An 18,728-nucleotide genomic window follows, 5' to 3' on the forward strand; every position below is an offset into this window, starting at 1 on the left:
TTCGCTCTGCTTGCTCAGGAGGTTTTCCGGATGGAAGCTCACATGGATGCTTCTCAGGTGGCCCTGGAAAGACTCACTTCTCCTTCAGGTGCTGCCTTCCATGGGGCTCTTCTTTGTCCGAAGGCCTCAGAGCTGGGGTGTGGTGGCTCACGCCTATAATCAGAGCACTTTAGCAGGCTGAGGAGGGAGGATTGCTTGAGGTCAGCAGTTCAAGACCAGCCTGGGCAACATATCAAGGCCCCATCTCTACAAAAAAAAATGCAAAGGGCCAGGCGCAGTGGCTCACACCTGTAATCCTAGCAGTTTGGGAGGCTGAGGCAGGCAGATTGCCTGAGCTCAGGAGTTTGAGACCAGCCCGGGCAACATGGTGAAACTCCGTTTCTACTAAAATACAAAAAAAAATTAGCTGGGCGTGGTGGCGTGTGCCTGTAGTCCCAGCTACTCGGGAGGCTAAGGCAGGAGAATTTCTTGAACCCAGGTGGCAGAGGTTGCAGTGAGCCGAGATTATGCCATTGCACTCCAGCCTGGGTGACAGAGTGAGACTCCGTCTCAAAAAAGAAAAAAAAAAAAAAGCAAAGAAAATTAGCTGGGTGTAGTCTCAGCCACTCCGTAGGCTGAGGCAGGAAGATTGCTGGAGCCTGAGAGGATGGATGCATGTCCATGCCACTGCATCCAGCCTGGGCAGCAGAGCAAGACCCTGTCTCAATTAAAAAAATATATACATATATATATATGTGTGTGTGTGTGTATATATATATATGTGTATATGTATGTGTGTGTATATATGTGTATACGTGTGTGTGTGTGTGTATATATATATAATGGGATTCTCTTTATCCCCAGAAATTTTGGTTTGGTAGGTCCGGAGTGGGGCCTAGACATCCACATTTTTAAAAGCTGTGGTGTCTCAGCTACAGATTTTGGGCTGACAGTCCCGATTAAGGTGAAGCCTTGACTAAGCTGCGGAATGCCTCGGGTTGTTCCTGTTGCTGTTTCATTGGGATCATTGCATTCATTCATTCATTCAGCAAGTATTCATTGAGCTTGTGTGTGCCATGCACTGTCTTAGCAGTTGGATGGTGAGGGTGTGTGGAAATGGAAGAATTCAGAGCCTGTTTTTAAGGAATTTGCAGTCTGGCGGGAGAGCAGGCGTGTCAATCTGTGATTACAGTTGTGTAAGGTGCAGGCTGCAGGCCAGGTTGCCCAGGACACCATTGACATGTAAACCTCCACTGAAGTGCAGCCCCGGGTTTTGGGAAAATGTCCCAGAGGAGGTGATGTTTGAGCTGAGTCTTGAAGGAGAAGCAAGAGTTGTTTGGGGTGGGGCACGTGTTTCTGGCTGAGAAACACATCAAGTATATGAACATGAGCTGGAGGGGCTCGGCTCGTGCCAGAAGGAGCAGGAAAGGAGGCCAGAGAGGCTGGCACGTCTGAAGGGCCTCCAGGAGCACACGCAAGAATCGGACTTGATTTTAAGGGTAAATAGGTCATTTGACCAACCAGGCATGCCCTGCACTGGCCAAGGTGTTCCAGTGGGTTTGGAAAAATTAGAGAGCGTGGGGTAGAGTTTGGGCAAGCATAAGGCCAGGGTTTGGAATGTTCTAGACGTGATTGGGTGAGACGGTCACTATGGGAGGAAAGGTGACTCTGGCAGTAGAGCCAGGTGGCAAGTTCAAGTTTTTTTTTTTTTTTTTGAGATGGAGTTTCACTCTTGTTGCCTAGGCTGCAGTGCAATGGTGCGACCTCGGCTCACCGCAACCGCCACCTCCCGGGTTTAAGTGATTCTCCTGCCTCAGCCTCCCGAGTAGCTGGGATAACAGGCATGTACCACCACACCCAGCTAATTTTTTGTATTTTTAGTAGAGATGGGGTTTCTCCATGTTGGTCAGGCTGGTCTCGAACTCCTGACCTCAGGTGATCCGTCCGCCTTGGCCTCCCAAAATGCTGGGATTATAGGCGTGAGCCACCACGCTCGGCTTCTTTTCTTTTTTTTTTTTTTTTTGAGACAGAATCTGGCCCTGTCACCCAGGCTGGAGTGCAGTGGCATGATCTTGGCTCACTGCAACCTCTGCCTCCCGGGTTCAAGTGATTCTCATGCCTCAGCCACCCAAGCAGCTTGGATTACAGGCATGCGCCACCATGCCTAGCTAATTTTTGTGTTTTTAGTAGAGATGGGGTTTCACCATGTTGGACTGGCCAGGCTGGTCTCAAACGCCTGACCTCAAGTGATCTACCTGTCTCAGCCTCCCAAAGTGCTGGGATTACAGGTGTGAGCCACCATGTTCGGCCCAAGTTCGGGTTTTTGGACATATTGACTCCTAGGTCCCTGTGAAGCAGCTATAGGCCCATTCAGCAGACGGATCCACATTCAGGGTAGTGGTCAGACTTGAAGTAAAATAGGAGTTGTAGGCTTGTTGGTGGCAGGTGATCCATGACTGTGGATGAGGTTGCTCTGGAAACCTACAGAGGGTGGTAATGTGTCCTAGGTGGCCTGTGGGGTAGACGGATGGGGAAGAACAGTCAAAGGAGAAAACAGGAGAGAAGCCAGAAGCCCACGCTGGGCCAAAAGATAGCATCTCTATGTTAGTTTCCCTCTCTCCATTTAAAAACAGATCTATTTTAGGCCAGGTGTGGTGGCTTACGCCAGTAATCCCAGCACTTTGGGAGGCCAAGGCAGGCAGATCACTTGAGGCCAGGAGTTCAAGGCCAACATGACGAAACCTCGTCTCCGCTAAAAATACAGAAAATTAGCCAGGCGTGGTGGTGTGTGCCTGTAATCCCAGCTACTTGGGAGGCTGAGGCAGGAGAATCACTGGAACCCAGGAGGCAGAGGTTGTAGTGAGCCAAGATCACGCCACTGCACTCCAGCCTAGGAGACTAAGCAAGACTCCATCTAAAAAAAAATAAAATTGTCCATACAATCAAAGGTTGGCCCCCTTGCAATAAATTGGGAGATCAGTGGTGAGCACAAGCTGGGTGGGCAGGGAGCTCACTGGTGGCAGTGGGGAAAGTGAGTTGGGGAACATGCAATAAAAGAAAAAGTTGTTTTGTTTTTTAACTTAGCTGTAAAGAGTAGGGTAGGAGGCTGTGCACTTGAACAGTTTGTAATTTAGTGGAGATGGACATGGTCACACCTTGAGGGGCCAGAGCTGGTAGGGGAAGAGATGTGAGGATCCCAGAGGAGGGGAAGGATGAAGGGCCAGGGAAGGGGAGGGTTGGGGCCCGCGTGCCTTGCACAGCCTCAGCCTGGCAGTGATGCCCAACGCCTCCTGCTTGCCTGTAGGGCGAGCCTCCCTCGGCCCTGGGCCTGTCCACGCGGAAGGCCCTCAGCGTCCTGAAGGAGCAGCTGGAGGCAGTGCTGGAAGGACATCTCAGGGAGCGGAAGAAGTGTCTGACCTGGAAGGTGAAGCTTTTTCTCGGGACCACCAGAGCCTGGCTGAGATGGCAGGGAAGTGGGAGGCCCCTTCTCAGGACTCTGATGCACCGTCTCCCTGGATGGTGTGACCCAACTGAGGCCTCATGAAATGTTAGAAAGAAGCCGGGGTTCCCCTCAGAGTGGCTCCTGAGCCTGCTTGCTGCAGGAGCCCAACAGGATGGAGGCCGGCCAAGGTCAAAGGGAGGGGATCAAGGTGGCCATGGGGGCTGGGGAGGGTGCTGGGGGAGGCGGCCAGATTGGAATGGGACATTGTCCCCTCCCTGTCCCTTCCCAGGAGGTGTGGAGAAGTAGCTTCCTCCACCACAGTAACCGCTGCTCCTGCTTCCACTGGCCGGGGGCCTCACTCATGCTACTGGCTGTGCTGCTGCTGCTGGGCTGCTGTGGGGGCCAGCCGGCTGGGAGGTATGCACCCAGAGGCTGCTCCCCAACCTTTCCAGCTGTCCTGTCCGTCCTGCTGCAGCACCTGGGACGGCCAGGGCTCCGAGGGGGGCTGTCACCCCCAAGCTGCTCCTGGTATGTAAGGGAACCTCCTCAGTCCCTTGACTGGGGTCAGAGGCCTAGCTGGTGTCAGGGCACCAGAACGGGACACTTTCCACAAGGGACTGGGGTGGGAGGGAGCTGTGACCCGGGGGCTGCTGGGTGGGCAAGCCCTCATTCCCTGTGGGTGCCCCTCTCTTTCCTCCCGCCAGCCGTGGGGTAGGGCTGGTGAACGCCTCGGCCTTGTTCCTGTTGCTGCTTCTCAACCTTGTGCTCATCGGGCGGCAAGACCGGCTGAAGCGTCGGGAGGTAGAGCGGAGGCTGCGAGGGATCATTGACCAAATCCAAGGTGAGGTCAAGGGCAGGAATATTGATGGGAAAAGATGACCGGACATATCAAAGCCCTGAGGGCTCCCCTCATGCACCCCAGCACAGACGGGTCGCCTGTGGCCTTGCAGGGGCTGTTGTCATCTGGGGAGTTAGAAGGATGCCCACCTTCTTTTGAGCAGGGCAGTGAGAGCTGTGGGATGGTGGTGGGTGCCCAGGCAGAGGCTGGGCGGGCAGGAAGGCCAACGGTGGCAGGTGGGCCTGCGGGCTGGCTCGTGTTGGGAAACTAACAGGGAAGACCTCTCATGTGGCAGGAAGATGGTTGAAGTTTTCTCGTTCAAGTCCATCTTGTCTGGTGTACTGTGCCGGGAGACATGGGGAGGTGGGCAGAGATACCTGCAGGAATTGTGGTGGGGTAGGGGGCTGGGAGCCTGAGATGGAGCAGCCCAGTTCCAAAAGGGAAGGGAGTTGCTTGGATTTCTGCTTGGCCTTTCATTCAGGTGATGTTTATGCAGCTTGGCTGCGGATTGAGGGTTGTTGAGGCTCTTTTGAGGGATGGTGGCTCCTGCTGTCCAGGGGCATGTCCAGGGCAGGTGCTGTGGGAGAAGCAGCACCCGCTCATGAGACTTTCTCCAACAGAACTGGGTAGTGGACATTTAGTTGCCAAGTGAGAGTTTGTCCTTTCATTCTGAGATGGTTAATTGCAACCATGTGCCAGGCACTGGGAGTGCAATGCTGATGGCAAAAGACGGGCCCTGCTTTCCAGAGCTTAGTCTCCTGCCCAGGAGCATCAGTGGCTCCCTCTTGCTTATGGAAGCCATCCCAGAGGCACATGTGGCCTCCCAGAGCTTCCAACACAGGCCCACCTTCCTCTCCAGCCTCTTCTCTTCCTCCTCATTCTTACATTAAAACTACTCACCAGTCCTAGGCCCGCTGTGTATCAGCCTCTGCCCCTGTGCCTCTCTCCACTGTTCTCTGCTGGGGAGCTTCTCCCTCACTCATCTCCAGCTGACAAAATCTCACCCATTCTTCCAGGCCCATCCCCAGTAATTCCTCTTCCAGGAAGCCATCTCTGATCGCCCCAGCAAATCGGTTTGCTCCCTCTTCTGGACTCCTGCAGCACAGGGATCTTTGTTAATGCTTAGCCGTGTTTGCCTTGTTTGGAGTTTCCTGTCCATATGTCTCATCTGCCCCACTGGGTTGAGGCTCCTTGAGGAGCCATGTTGTTGTCTCCACCCTGCACCCCTCACAGACCCTCTGCAGTGTTTGTGAAGTGTATCTGAATGGGAGGGGGGTACAAAGAATGACAGCTCCAGGTGTTGAGAGGAGGTAGAGGCTCTGGGGCTGGAGTGGCCAGGTAGGGCTTCACAAGGGAGGCGTCCTTGAAAGCAGGGAAGTGTTGGAACAACTGGAGGGTTTGCCATGGACCTCCTGGGAGAGGAAGTGGGCAGACAGTGCTGCTGTACCTGACCGGGGTGCAGGGCCATGGCCGAGAGGGTGGTTTCCCTCTTTCCATTCCCCTCAGATGCCCTCAGGGATGGCAGGGAGATCCAGTGGCCCAGTGCCATGTATCCAGACCTCCACATGCCCTTTGCACCATCCTGGTCCCTGCACTGGGCCTACAGAGATGGACACCTGGTCAACCTGCCAGTCAGCCTGCTGGTTGAAGGAGACATCATAGCTTTGAGGCCTGGCCAGGAATCGTTTGCTTCTCTGAGGGGGATCAAGGTAACTTGAGGCTTTCCTTCTCCCCTGGAAATGCGGTGGGAGCATCCACAGGCAATAATGGGAGGGTCCTCAGACTTCATCCTGAAGCTTCCTGGCCAGCTCACTTGGTTTTTGGCACAGGCTCTGGAACATCTTCCTCCACCCTGCTGTTTTGTTTTGTTTTTTTTTTTTTTTTGAGATAGGGTCTCACCCTGTCGCCCAGGCTGGAGTACAGTGGCACGATCTTAGCTCACTGAAGCCTCTGCCTCCTGGGTTCAAGTGATTCTCCCACCTCAGCCTCCCTAGTAGCTGGGATTACAGGCATGTGCCACCATACCTCACCTGGCTAATTTTTGTAGTTTTTGGTAGAGACAGGGTTTCGTCATGTTGGCCAGGCTGGTCTCGAATTCCTGACCTCAAGTGATCCACCTGCCTCAGCCTCCCAAAGTGCTGGGATTACAGGTGTGAGTCACCATGTCTGGCCCCCTATGCTGTTCTTTATTCTCGCTAAGAGTCTAGTCCCACAGGACCTGCCCCAGTAGACTCTGGGCTGATGGCGCCTAACCCCAGGGAATGTCTGTAGTTAGCTGAATTGTCCAGGAAGAGTGACCCCTGATAGGACCCTCTCGTTGCCCCCACTCTCCCACTTGCTACCTGCAGGATGATGAGCACATTGTCCTGGAGCCAGGAGACCTCTTCCCCCCCTTCTCCCCTCCACCCTCGCCCCGGGGAGAAGTGGAGAGAGGGCCACAGAGCCCCCAGCAGCACCGGCTTTTCCGTGTCCTTGAGACCCCTGTGATTGACAACATCAGGTAGGGGTGCCGCCCCGCCTCCTGCTGTCCCTGGTGCCTTCTGTGAAGAGGGGGATGAGACTGACAAGGAAGGGGTCCCATTCATCTCGAGGTTCTTTTGAGGGCAGGCATCTCCTTAGGCTCCTGTCTCCAGCATCTTGTGAGAATTCTTAGACTGGGTGGTGCCCTCTCCCAATCTCTACACTGAGGGAACAGCTCTGGAGGTGAACATGGGCTAGGGCCAGGGCAGAGCATGGAACTGCAGGACTCACGGTGCTTGAAGAAGCGGTATCTGGCAGAGAAGCCCAGAATCCTCCTAAGTTGTAGGTTTCTGACCTCTTTGCCAAGTGAGATTGACAGTCACTTCTTTCTGCAGGTGGTGCCTGGACATGGCCCTGTCCCGACCAGTCACCGCCCTGGACAATGAGCGGTTCACAGTGCAGTCGGTGATGCTACACTATGCTGTGCCTGTGGTCCTGGTGCGTGCAGCAGGGGGCTGCACGGGCAGAGGAGAGGGCTGGACTTGGTGGGGGGAGTCTCAGGGCCACTCACGTGAGCGGGAGTGAATGCAGAGGGTCGCTGAGCGAGCCAGCCTGTGGAGTAGCAAAGGAAGGAAAATGGCAGTGCCTATGACGCTCTAGAGGGGCGGGGTCAAGGCTGTGCCTCTGCTGTTCCCAACAGGCCGGCTTCCTCATCACCAATGCCCTGCGCTTCATCTTCAGTGCCCCGGGGGTCACTTCCTGGCAGTACACCCTCCTGCAGCTCCAGGCAAGGACCGCCCTGTCCTCTCTGTCATGCTTCCCTCCGACCCGCAGGGCTGGCTCTTCTCCTAGTATCCTGGCTGTCCCCTCCCTCTCTGCAGCCCAGAGGTCCCCTTAAACTTCAGCTTAAGAACACCTCTTTCTTGGCCGGGCGTGGTGGCTCAAGCCTGTAATCCCAGCACTTTGGGAGGCCGAGACGGGCAGATCACAAGGTCAGGAGATCGAGACCATCCTGGCTAACACGGTGAAACCCCGTCTCTACTAAAAAATACAAAAAGGCCGGGCGCGGTGGCTCAAGCCTGTAATCCCAGCACTTTGGGAGGCCGAGATGGGCGGATCACAAGGTCAGGAGATCGAGACCATCCTGGCTAACACGGTGAAACCCCGTCTCTACTAAAAAATACAAAAAAAAAACTAGCCGGGCGAGGTGGTAGGCGCCTGTAGTCCCGGCTACTCGGGAGGCTGAGGCAGGAGAATGGCATAAATCCGGGAGGCGGAGCTTGCAGTGAGCTGAGATCCGGCCACTGCACTCCAGCCTGGGCCACAGAGCGAGACTCCGTCTCAAAAAAAAAGAAAAAAAAAATACAAAAAAACTAGCTGGGTGCGGTGGCGGGCACCTGTAGTCCCAGCTACTCGGGAGGCTGAGGCAGGAGAATGGCGTAAACCCAGGAGGCGGAGCTTGCAGTGAGCTGAGATCCGGCCACTGCACTCCAGCCTGGGCGATAGAGTGAAACTCCATCTCAAAAAAAAAAAAAGAACACCTCTTTCCAGCCAAGCACGGGGACTCTCGCCTGTGATCCCAGCACTTTGGGAGGCCGAGACGGGCAGATCATGAGGTCAAGAGATCGAGACCATCCTGGCCAACATGGTGAAACCCCGTCTCTACTAAAAATATAAAAATTAGCTGGGCATGGTAGTGCGCGCCTGTAGTCCCAGCCACTCGGGTGACTGAGGTAGGAGAATCACTTGAACCCGAGAAGCGGAGGTTGCGGTGAGCCGAGATCACACCACTGCACTCCAGCCTGGTGACAGAGCGAGACTCTATCTCAAAAAAAAAAAAAGAACACCTCTTTCCCTTCTTTCCATTCCTGCCCGTGAGAGAGCTGGCCCTTCCTGCCCAGGGAATGGCCGTGGGGCCAGGGCAGCCCTTCCCTTCCCTCCTCCCCAGGCCCAGAGCTCAGGAGCCGTCTGTGTGGTCCGCTCCTTCCCAGGTGAATGGCGTCCTGCCCATCCTCCCCCTGCTCTTTCCAGTCCTCTGGGTTCTGGCAACCGCTTGTGGAGAGGCCCGTGTCCTGGCCCAGATGAGCAAGGCCTCACCCAGCTCCCTGGTAGGTTTTTCCAAGGCGTCTGGGGGAAGTGACAGGAACAAAAAGAGGGAGTTGGCTGTGCCAGAGGACAGGGGCAGAAGTCCAGCCCCACTTTGGGCTCGGCGTGTTGGTCAGCCTGGGCAGCTCTCCAGGCCTCGGGCCCTCTCCATTCCAGAAGGGCCCCTAGGCCAGGCCCTGGGTGTGGGTGAAAGTCTACCCTGGCTTCCACCAGGTGGGGAGTCAGGACGGCCCGGGCCCTTTACCAAAGGGGTTGGGAGCCCCGCTGGTGTGGGCCCCACCTCTGCCAGCTTGGGGAGACCTGTGTGAAGGCGGCTTTTTCCTCACTGAGGACCTACCCTCTCTCCGTGCAGCTGGCTAAGTTCTCAGAGGACACTCTCAGCAGCTATACGGAGGCTGTCTCCTCTCAGGTACAACGCTGACCCGGGATGGCTTCTCTTGCAGGTCCCTATAGCCACAACCCTGGGACTCCCCTGTTTTTGGCCTTAAAGCCTCCAATCGGGCTCTTGGAGCCCCATGTCCACCCGTTACATGTGGACATAACCTGGGCCTGTTCCCATAATGTGTGCACGCCCTGCCCTAGAGAAGTGCCTCTCCACCCCAACTTCGTGGTGCTCCCCTGGATTTCCCCCTAGAGGCCATCTCCAGGGAAATGAGGCTGAGCCCTAAATGGCCTTGCAGACTTCCTCTCTCTCACCAGGAAATGCTGCGCTGCATTTGGGGCCACTTCCTGAGGGTGCTCCGGGGGACGTCGCCAACGCTGAGCCACAGTTCCAGCCTGCTGCACAGCCTGGGCTCCGTCACGGTGAGGGTGGGCCTTGCGGGGAGGAGGCACCTGTTGTGCCCGCCCTGCTCTCTGGCTGGGCCTGGGCTGCCCACCTGCCGCTTGAGTGGCCCCTGGGCAGGGTGGGCCAATGCCAGGCTCCTTTCCTATCCCAAACGCTTTCCATGCAGGTCCTATGCTGTGTGGACAAACAGGGGATCCTGTCTTGGCCAAATCCCAGCCCAGAGACTGTACTGTTCTTCAGCGGGAAGGTGGAGCCCCCTCACAGCAGCCATGAGGACCTCACCGATGGCCTATCCACCCGCTCCTTCTGCCATCCTGAGGTAGAGGAGGAGGTACGGCCGGCTCCCATGGGCCCGACTCTGGGCCAGGCTATTTAGCCTTGGAGCCTGGCCAGGGAGGGTGAGGTTTAGGAGGGCGAAGGAGGGTTCAGCACCATTAGGATCTGCTTCTGGGCAGGTGAGGTGAAGACAAGGCAGCCAGGGGACCTACAAGTATTCTGCCTCCCCGGGCCATGGGAGCCACTGGTCCTAGCCTGTGCTCCTCATTCTCTTCAGCCCCATGAGCGAGACGCCCTCCTGGCTGGCTCCCTGAACAACGCTCTGCACCTTTCCAGCGAGCAGGAGCGTGGCGACTGGCCTGGCGAGGCTCCCAAGCCCCCCGAGCCCTACTCACACCACAGAGCGCACGGCCGCAGCAAACACCCATCTGGCTCCAACGTGAGCTTCAGCAGGGACACCGAGGGTGGCGAAGAAGAGCCCAGCAAGGTGAGAGGAGGAGGTGGCACGGGGCAGCCACGCCCTCAGCCACAGGCCGTCCTGGCCTCCCTGGCCAGCCTGGCACCACAGGGTCTGAAAGAGCAGGCGTCTCTGCCCTCCATCCCAGCACCTCCAGCCTAGGCCAGTGGCCCCCAAGGCCCTCCCCAAGTCTCTGCCGTGAAGTAGGCGGAGCCTCCCCCACCCTTCCATTCTCGTGGTCGCAATCACTGGTGTCCCTATTGGAACCTTCCAAACACACATAGCCCGGGGTTCCCTCTTAGAGATGTTCCCTGGCCACAAAAGATCCCTCAACTGTGTCCTCTTTGGTCTGGCCACCCCTCTTTTTGGCTCCTGCCAGTGTCATGAGATATATTAATACTTCCTAGAAGCAGACAGGAGCCCAAGAAGGACAGGAAGCAGATTTCAGGAGGGAGGGGAGTGGAAGAGAGTGAGCAGGAGCTCTCTCTTGGGAAGAGCGCATTTCAGGGGCAGGAGCCCTCCCCAGCCTTGGGAGGTGGGTGGAGCCAGTGCTGGCTTCCCCCGCACCCTCTCCCGGGCTGAGGCTCCTGTCCATGTTTCCCCCAGACCCAGCCCGGGATGGAGAGCGACCCCTACGAAGCAGAGGACTTTGTGTGTGACTACCACCTGGAGATGCTGAGCCTGTCCCAGGACCAGCAGAACCCCTCCTGCATCCAGTTTGATGACTCCAACTGGCAGCTGCACCTCACCTCCCTCAAACCCCTGGGCCTCAACGTGCTGCTGAATCTGTGTAATGCCAGCGTCACCGAGCGCCTGTGCCGATTCTCCGACCACCTGTGCAACATCGCCCTGCAAGAGAGCCACAGTGCCGTGCTGCCCGTGCATGTGCCCTGGGGCCTCTGCGAGCTTGCCCGCCTCATTGGTATGGGCCCCTGTGGCAGGGGATGGCTGGCTGGACCTGCCTCCTAGAAGAGGTCCAGTACTGACTCCTCATGGGACTTAATGGACCTGGCATGGCATGGCCCTAAGTTCCTGTTCCCTGCCCCGCAGGCTTCACTCCTGGGGCCAAGGAGCTCTTCAAGCAGGAGAACCACCTGGCGCTGTACCGCCTCCCCAGTGCTGAGACAATGAAGGAGACATCCCTGGGGCGGCTCTCCTGTGTCACCAAGCGGCGGCCTCCCCTCAGCCACATGATCAGCCTCTTCATTAAAGACACCACCACCAGTGAGCCCTGGCTACCTCGGCCAGCATCAGGCCAAACCTTCCAGAGCTTGGCAGGGGGGCTCTACCCAACTCCACCCATTGCTAGGGAGGCCTGGGCAGATGAAAAGTAGACTGATTCCAAGTGCTCCACTGTGGCAGGGGCTGGACTTGGGGACCAGGGCTGGGATGGTGTTGACTCCAGAGGCCGGGATTGTCCAAAGGATGGGAATATGGTGTCTGCATTCCAAGCCCAGTGGCATTGCAGACCCTTGTTGATCGTGAGTCCCAGGGAGTCTCCTCCTCTGGCAGGGGCTCCTCAGCGCCCTTCTCCAGGAGGACAGTGTGTTGCCTGTCAGGTCAGAGTGAGGGCTGGGGCTAGGTAGCGACACTCAGGGTTTGAACTCTGTTCCCCCAGGCACAGAGCAGATGCTGTCCCATGGCACCGCTGATGTGGTCTTAGAAGCCTGCACAGACTTCTGGGACGGAGCTGACATCTACCCTCTCTCGGGATCTGACAGGTGGGTGAGGAAGCATGTGCCAGCAGCAAGAGCAGTCACTCTGCCGGGGCACCTGCCCTTCACAGGCGGGACCGCTCACCTCACCTCCACCTGCTTCCCTGGCAGAAAGAAAGTGCTGGACTTCTACCAGCGAGCCTGCCTGTCTGGGTATTGCTCTGCCTTCGCCTACAAGCCCATGAACTGCGCCCTGTCCTCTCAGCTCAATGGCAAGTGCATCGAGCTGGTACAGGTGCCTGGCCAAAGCAGCATCTTCACCATGTGCGAGCTGCCCAGCACCATCCCCATCAAGCAGAGCGCCCGCCGCAGCAGCTGGAGCTCTGACGGTACCTCGTGCGTCTGTCCAGTGGGGCTGGTGCTGGGGCTCCCTTGGGCTGCAGAAGCCCAGGAGCAGGGAGGGCTTCTGTAGGGCGCTGGCACCCCCCACAGCAAAGGGTGCAGTGGCCGCAGCCCCAGGCTGGGGTGCCAGTGCGGCACTCTATCCAGTGACATGGGGAGTCCCTTAGTTTCCTCCCTTATCAGCGGTGCTCACTTGGCCTGCCTCACTGGTTGGTTGTGATGCTCAAGTGGGTAACATGTATCAGAGTGCTTTCCTGGGAAGTCACCAAGCAGCATTCATAGAGCATTAGGCTTGGCAGAATCGGACAGGAGACCAGGTCTCTCACCCCGCCGGTGCAGAGGGGCCCAGAAGCTCCACCACACCACCCCATTCCCACCAGACACACACACTTCCCGGGTTTTTTCAACCCAAGAGACCGTGAATTGAAGCTATTTCTGAGGGTGGGGCCGGTCCCCCAGCCCTGGAGCAGGGCTGGGCAGAAGCTGAAGCCATGCCCTGTCATGGCTCCCAGCTCGGATTCAGCCACCTGACTGATGCATACCTTTCATTGTCTTTTCTCCTGTGTCTGTCGGCTCCGTGTGTCTTGGCTGTGTGCATCCGTGGCTGTGTGTGGTCCCCTGGGGCCTGTGTGCTCCTTGATTTGGGCGCGGCATCTGTGTGTGTGGCCCTGGGCTGGTTCCTGGGTGTCCTGATCGGGCTGTGTCCTGTGTGTCCTGCCTGAAGAAGGGATCGGGGAGGTGCTGGAGAAGGAAGACTGCATGCAGGCCCTGAGCGGCCAGATCTTCATGGGCATGGTGTCCTCCCAGTACCAGGCCCGGCTGGACATCGTACGCCTCATCGACGGGCTCGTCAACGCCTGCATCCGCTTTGTCTACTTCTCTTTGGAGGATGAGCTCAAAAGCAAGGTGGGGAGAGCCATCCCCTCTGCCACCACTAACTCTGTCTCCCATGGGCTTTTGGACCCATATGTTCATGGCTGTCTGCCCTTCACAGGTATTTGCAGAAAAAATGGGCCTGGAGACAGGCTGGAACTGCCACATCTCCCTCACGCCCAATGGTGACATGCCTGGCTCCGAGATCCCCCCCTCCAGCCCCAGCCATGCAGGCTCCCTACACGATGACCTGAATCAGGGTAAGGGCAAAGGCGTGGGGTGGGGACGGGGTGGCGGTGGGAGGATTCCCCTCCTCAGAGCCACAGCCAGGAAGAGCCTCCCAAGAGCCCTCCAGATAAATACATTCCCTTGGGAAATGGCTGTGATGTCCCTGTGGGAAACAGTAGTCAGCAGGAAGGAGTGGACACAGAGGCAGGAAATTCTCTGCCATCTGCAGGGCAAGGACAGGGCCCCAGAAGGCTGGCCCCAAGGTGAGGGAGAGGCTTTTGTCCCCACAGTGTCCCGAGACGATGCAGAAGGGCTCCTCCTCATGGAGGAGGAGGGCCACTCCGACCTCATCAGCTTCCAGCCTACGGACAGCGACATCCCCAGCTTCCTGGAGGACTCCAACCGGGTACGATGGCAGGATCTGTCTCACGTGTTCCTGTAGTGGTCCCATAGCTGGTCCAGGGGAGAGGTAGAGAGGTAGTGGGCAGGCACATGAAGGGGAGGGATGGAGGGATGCTGGTCCCCATCCTGAAGCCACCGGCATCTCTGCTTTCTCCAGGCTAAGCTGCCCCGGGGTATCCACCAAGTGCGGCCCCACCTGCAGAACATTGACAACGTGCCCCTGCTAGTGCCCCTCTTCACCGACTGTACCCCGGAGAGTGAGTGCTGTGGCCACGGGTACTTGGGCAGCCTGGTCCTTGTGGCTGAGCTCTGCCTGGGCCCAGGCACCCTGTGGGCTCTGGAGGGATGTAGGTTTTCCATGCAGGGAGTGAAGAAACCTGGGCTGGGATCAGCTGGGGAATCTTGTGGGTTGGAGTCAGAAGGGCCAATGTTCACATGATCCCGCTGCTGGGGGTGGGGTTGTTTCAAAGAGGGGCCTACCTCCCATTGCCTCCTGCTGTCCTGTCCCATGGGTCTGCCCAGCGCCCACATGGCGCTCTGCCTGCCTGACTCTTGTGCCCTCATATGCTGTCCTCAGCCATGTGTGAGATGATAAAGATCATGCAAGAGTACGGGGAGGTGACCTGCTGCCTGGGCAGCTCTGCCAACCTGCGGAACAGCTGCCTCTTCCTCCAGAGTGACATCAGGTCAGGGCGGGACCCTGGAGCCTGTGGGCCAGCCTCTACCTCCCACACCAGAGGGTCAGATGGGCCTGCATGGGGCTGGGGGTGTGTACCATGGCCGACCTCACCCTGGCTGGGACCAATGCACTTGGGCACGGTGGGAGAAGAGGGTGGGGTGCCCAGTCCTGTGGGAGATGCAGCTGAAGGGTGTGTGTCTCCCACCCTGAGCAGCATTGCCCTGGATCCCCTGTACCCATCCCGTTGCTCCTGGGAGACCTTTGGCTACGCCACTAGCACCAGCATGGCCCAGGCCTCGGATGGCCTTTCTCCCCTGCAGCTGTCAGGGCAGCTCAACAGCCTGCCCTGCTCCCTGACCTTTCGCCAGGAGGAGACCATCAGCATCATCCGGCTTATCGAACAGGTGGGTGCTTTGGCAGGCAAAGGAGGAGAGACGCAGGACCCGCCCGGGGTGGGAGTAGCAGCACAGGACCTATTTGGGGGACCTCGTGTCCCAGCCCTCCGAGTGGGCTCTCCCAGGCAGTAACATTCGCCTCTGCTCCCCTCATAGAAGCATCCTGGGAGTCTGTCTCTTGGCTGAAGTGTGTCACCTGTTGGGCCTGGGAGAGGACAGGCAGACCCAGCCATAATCTGTCCCTCTTGGTCCCTAGGCTCGGCACGCCACCTATGGCATCCGTAAGTGCTTCCTCTTCCTGCTGCAGTGCCAGCTGACTCTCGTGGTCATCCAGGTGAGGTGGGGCCCGCACAGGCATCACCCCCGTGCCACTCGCCCCTTCACTCAGGGGCCAGCTGAACATCTGAGGAGGGAGGCTGGGGGTAGCAGTACAGTCAAGGGGCCCCCAGAGCCCTGTGAAGCCCCTGGGCTTTTGGAGATGACACTCACTGGCAGAACAGTATTCCCTCCGGCCCCACTTCCCTCTGGCAGGATGTGAGCATCTATCTGGGCCTGGGGCAAGGGAGCTCAGGGGCTCCTATGCCCTTATTATTTGCCTGAATCGAACTGTGGCTCTTGGCTTCTTTCCTGGTTTAGTTCCTTTCTTGCCTGGTCCAGCTGCCGCCACTCCTGAGTACCACTGACATCCTGTGGCTGTCCTGCTTTTGCTACCCTCTGCTCAGGTGAGATGCCGTGCAGCTTCCCCACCCCCCAAGCCCAAGCTGGAGGTGTCTGGATGTCACTGTGCAGCCCTAGGAGCCCAAGGTTCTGGAACTGCTCAGGGCTCACCTCCTCTGGTACAGGAGACATAGAGGGAACCCCCTTTGTCTTTTTTTTGTTGTTGTTGTTGAGATGGAATCTCACTCTGTCACCCAGGCTGGAGTGCAATGGTGCAATCTCTGCTCATTGCAACCTCCGCCTCCCGGGCTCAAGTGATTCTCCTGCCTCAGCCTCCTGAGTAGCTGCGATTATAGGTGCCCACTACCACGCCTGGTTAATTTTTGTATTTTTAGTAGAGTTGGGGTTTTGCCATGTTGGCCAGGCTGGTTTTGAACTCCTGACCTCAAATGATCTGCCCGTCTCGGCCTCCCAAAGTGCTGGGATTACAGGTGTGAGCCACTGCCACCCAGCCTTTGTTTTACTCCATCCCCTCGCCAGACTCGACCTCACACGCAAGACTCCCTAGAGGCTCCCTCTGTGAGAATTGAGGGACAGAGGGTCATTGTCACCATCCCTCTACGTGATCTCTGCTTTTCAGCATCTCTCTGCTGGGGAAGCCCCCCCATAGCTCCATCATGTCTATGGCAACAGGAAAAAACCTCCAGTCCATTCCCAAGAAGGTAAGCGAAGCAGACCCCATGAGCCTCGCAAGTGAGCATGGAAGGGACTGAGGGTTGGGGGAGGAGAGAGGGGCTAATCTGGAAGGCTCTGGATGGGAGACTTCAGCAGAACTGGGAAGCTGGCACTTGGTTCCTAGTCTTCCCCCAGATCAAAGAGGAGGTGGCGGCACAGAGCTGGGAAAGATCCTTGCTGGGGCGTGAGCTCCCTATACCCCAGGCCTGACCATTTACTAAGAGGCTGTTGAGTACGTGGAAGAGCTAGGAGCAGCCGGCAGAGGGGCTGTGCGCCCCAGGAGTGACTGGCCTTGTTCCCTGGCAGACCCAGCACTACTTCCTGCTCTGCTTCCTGCTCAAGTTCAGCCTCACCATCAGCTCGTGCCTCATCTGCTTTGGCTTCACACTGCAGAGCTTCTGTGATAGCTCCCGGGCCCGCAACCTCACCAACTGCTCCTCCATCATGCTGCCCAGGTGGGTCCCAGCCCCGGAGATCCACCCATCGCCTGCCTCGCCTCAAGGCTTCCTCCCTCCCCTTCCTCCCTACCTCCCTGCGGCCCCAGAGGGGCTGAGCCCATGCCTCACTTTGGCAGCAACGACGACAGGGCTCCAGCCTGGTTTGAGGACTTTGCCAACGGACTGCTGTCGGCTCAGAAGCTCACGGCCGCCCTGATTGTTCTGCACACTGGTGAGAGGGCTCCCTGGGAGGGCACAGATGATGGTGGGAGAGGAGCTCCACTATGGAAGTCTGACCCCCACATCGCCCCACTTTCCCCAGTCTTCATTTCCATCACCCATGTGCATCGCACCAAGCCCCTGTGGAGAAAGAGCCCCTTGACCAACCTCTGGTGGGCCGTGACAGTGCCTGTGGTGTGAGTATTGCTAGGATGGAGGGCAGAATGCGGGCTGGGGAGGAGAGGGGCTTCTGCAGGGCTAGGATTGGAGGGCGGGACCGGGGCCAGAGGTTTAACTGTGCCCTGCCTGAGCTAACTGCTGTACCAGGAAGCAGGCAGTGTCAGGGCTCACACGGGGCCGCTGCCTCCCACAGGCTGCTGGGTCAGGTGGTCCAGACGGCCGTGGACCTGCAGCTCTGGACGCACAGGGACAGCCATGTCCACTTTGGCCTGGAGGACGTGCCCTTGCTGACATGGCTCCTGGGCTGCCTGTCCCTGGTCCTTGTGGTGGTGACCAATGAGATCGTGAAGCTACATGAGATTCGGTGAGCTGTCAGCAGGGCGCCTCCCTCTGGGCTCAGGCGTGTTCCCTAAACCAGTCACTCCCTTGGCGACACTCCCCCACCTTTCCGCTGCCCATCCCTCCCTTCTCCTCTGTTGTCCTGCCCTGGCCCCTGGTCTAAGGATCGTTGCCAACCTGTACTTTAATTTCCTGCCCCACCAGGGTCCGAGTCCGCTACCAGAAGCGACAGAAGCTGCAGTTTGAAACTAAGCTAGGCATGAACTCTCCCTTCTGAGCCACTGGCTGTGGTGGCCGTAGTTGCCCCCATTCCTGGGGCTAAAGCCAGACCCATTTCTGAACAGGGGAGTTGGTATCATGAATGTTTCCGGGTTTGCTGCACCCGTGGCACTGGAAGCCCAGCTCCCCGTGTCAGACCCCGCTGTCTTCCTGGGCCCTGGGGCTCACTGTGGAGGAGCTGACGGCTTGGGCCCTTGGCCAGTCCTGGCTCTTCTCTGGGCCTCACCAGGGACACTCTTGAATGTATGGCCTCAGGCGCTCCCTAGAGGGGCCCTCAACCCCCTAACCTGTGGGCTGCCCCCTTGGGGATCCCCTGCCCCCTTGGGGATCCCTTGCCCCCCAGTGCCTCTGCTCGTGGGTCCCTGGACATGGCCTTGAAGCGAACCTTCTTTGGAGAAGCAACAGCAGCAGCCTTGGCCAACGCGTCCAACTCCCAAGGCTGCCGTGGAGGGCAGGGTGGTGGTGCTTGCCTGGATGTGGCCCCGAGTGCCTCCCCTCCCTCCCTCTGTGGGGGAGTCTCCCGCCTGAACCTGAAGACGGAGCAGGGCCCCGCTTCGCCCTGGAGCCTCTTCCTGTGCCTGGCTCAAGCTGGCTGCCTGTCAGTCTCGGGGAATCTGGCCCAGGTCTCCTCAGCCTCTGCCCCAGTTCTGGGAGAAGTTTCTACTGGTGTATATTTTTTACTGGAAATGAGCCTTTTAGGAATGAATGTAGACTGGTTTGTATTAAAATGTGTCAATTGCTAAGAAACACCTGTGGCTGGTCTGTAAGGCCACTGCAGGGTCTGCCCACCCATGGCGGTGGCTGGCAAAGGGAGGCCTCAGCCTTCCTCCATCTACGCTGGTGGGTCCCTCAGGTCTGGCTCAGGCGAGACCCCTGGGGTCAGGGGTCCCCATGTCACAGAGG

General features: G+C 57.9%; 1 protein-coding gene across 50 annotated transcripts in view; it reads left to right on the forward strand.

Annotated features, from left to right (window-relative positions):
• The window catches only part of TMEM94 (transmembrane protein 94), an 88,798-nt gene extending 70,226 nt beyond the window's left edge, over nt 1–18,572 (forward strand). For 3 of the 50 annotated variants that reach the window (XM_074020418.1, XM_045376699.2, XM_045376698.2), the window contains 30 exons: nt 3,284–3,403; nt 3,711–3,838; nt 4,126–4,262; nt 5,766–5,968; nt 6,608–6,759; nt 7,115–7,217; nt 7,420–7,506; nt 8,711–8,827; nt 9,178–9,234; nt 9,525–9,629; nt 9,779–9,943; nt 10,166–10,375; nt 10,952–11,267; nt 11,396–11,569; nt 11,964–12,066; nt 12,172–12,389; nt 13,127–13,308; nt 13,397–13,535; nt 13,794–13,909; nt 14,063–14,162; nt 14,483–14,591; nt 14,799–14,988; nt 15,236–15,313; nt 15,616–15,701; nt 16,277–16,358; nt 16,678–16,826; nt 16,946–17,040; nt 17,131–17,224; nt 17,401–17,571; nt 17,751–18,572. In XM_074020418.1, the coding sequence (XP_073876519.1) occupies nt 3,284–3,403; nt 3,711–3,838; nt 4,126–4,262; nt 5,766–5,968; nt 6,608–6,759; nt 7,115–7,217; nt 7,420–7,506; nt 8,711–8,827; nt 9,178–9,234; nt 9,525–9,629; nt 9,779–9,943; nt 10,166–10,375; nt 10,952–11,267; nt 11,396–11,569; nt 11,964–12,066; nt 12,172–12,389; nt 13,127–13,308; nt 13,397–13,535; nt 13,794–13,909; nt 14,063–14,162; nt 14,483–14,591; nt 14,799–14,988; nt 15,236–15,313; nt 15,616–15,701; nt 16,277–16,358; nt 16,678–16,826; nt 16,946–17,040; nt 17,131–17,224; nt 17,401–17,571; nt 17,751–17,823 (4,059 nt within the window). In that variant the 3' untranslated portion in view covers nt 17,824–18,572. Of the gene's footprint in view, nt 1–3,283; nt 3,404–3,710; nt 3,950–4,125; nt 4,263–5,765; nt 5,969–6,607; nt 6,760–7,114; nt 7,218–7,419; nt 7,507–8,710; nt 8,828–9,177; nt 9,235–9,524; nt 9,630–9,778; nt 9,944–10,165; nt 10,376–10,951; nt 11,268–11,395; nt 11,570–11,963; nt 12,067–12,171; nt 12,390–13,126; nt 13,309–13,396; nt 13,536–13,793; nt 13,910–14,062; nt 14,163–14,482; nt 14,592–14,798; nt 14,989–15,235; nt 15,314–15,615; nt 15,702–16,276; nt 16,359–16,677; nt 16,827–16,945; nt 17,225–17,400; nt 17,572–17,750 lie in introns of all 50 variants that reach the window. The other 47 variants (XM_074020421.1, XM_005584936.4, XM_015438839.3 and 44 more) reach the window with 26 other exon arrangements.
• Nucleotides 18,573–18,728: the final 156 nt, after the last annotated feature.

This window comes from Macaca fascicularis, chromosome 16, assembly GCF_037993035.2.
Source record: "Macaca fascicularis isolate 582-1 chromosome 16, T2T-MFA8v1.1".
Taxonomy (NCBI): domain Eukaryota; kingdom Metazoa; phylum Chordata; class Mammalia; order Primates; family Cercopithecidae; genus Macaca; species Macaca fascicularis.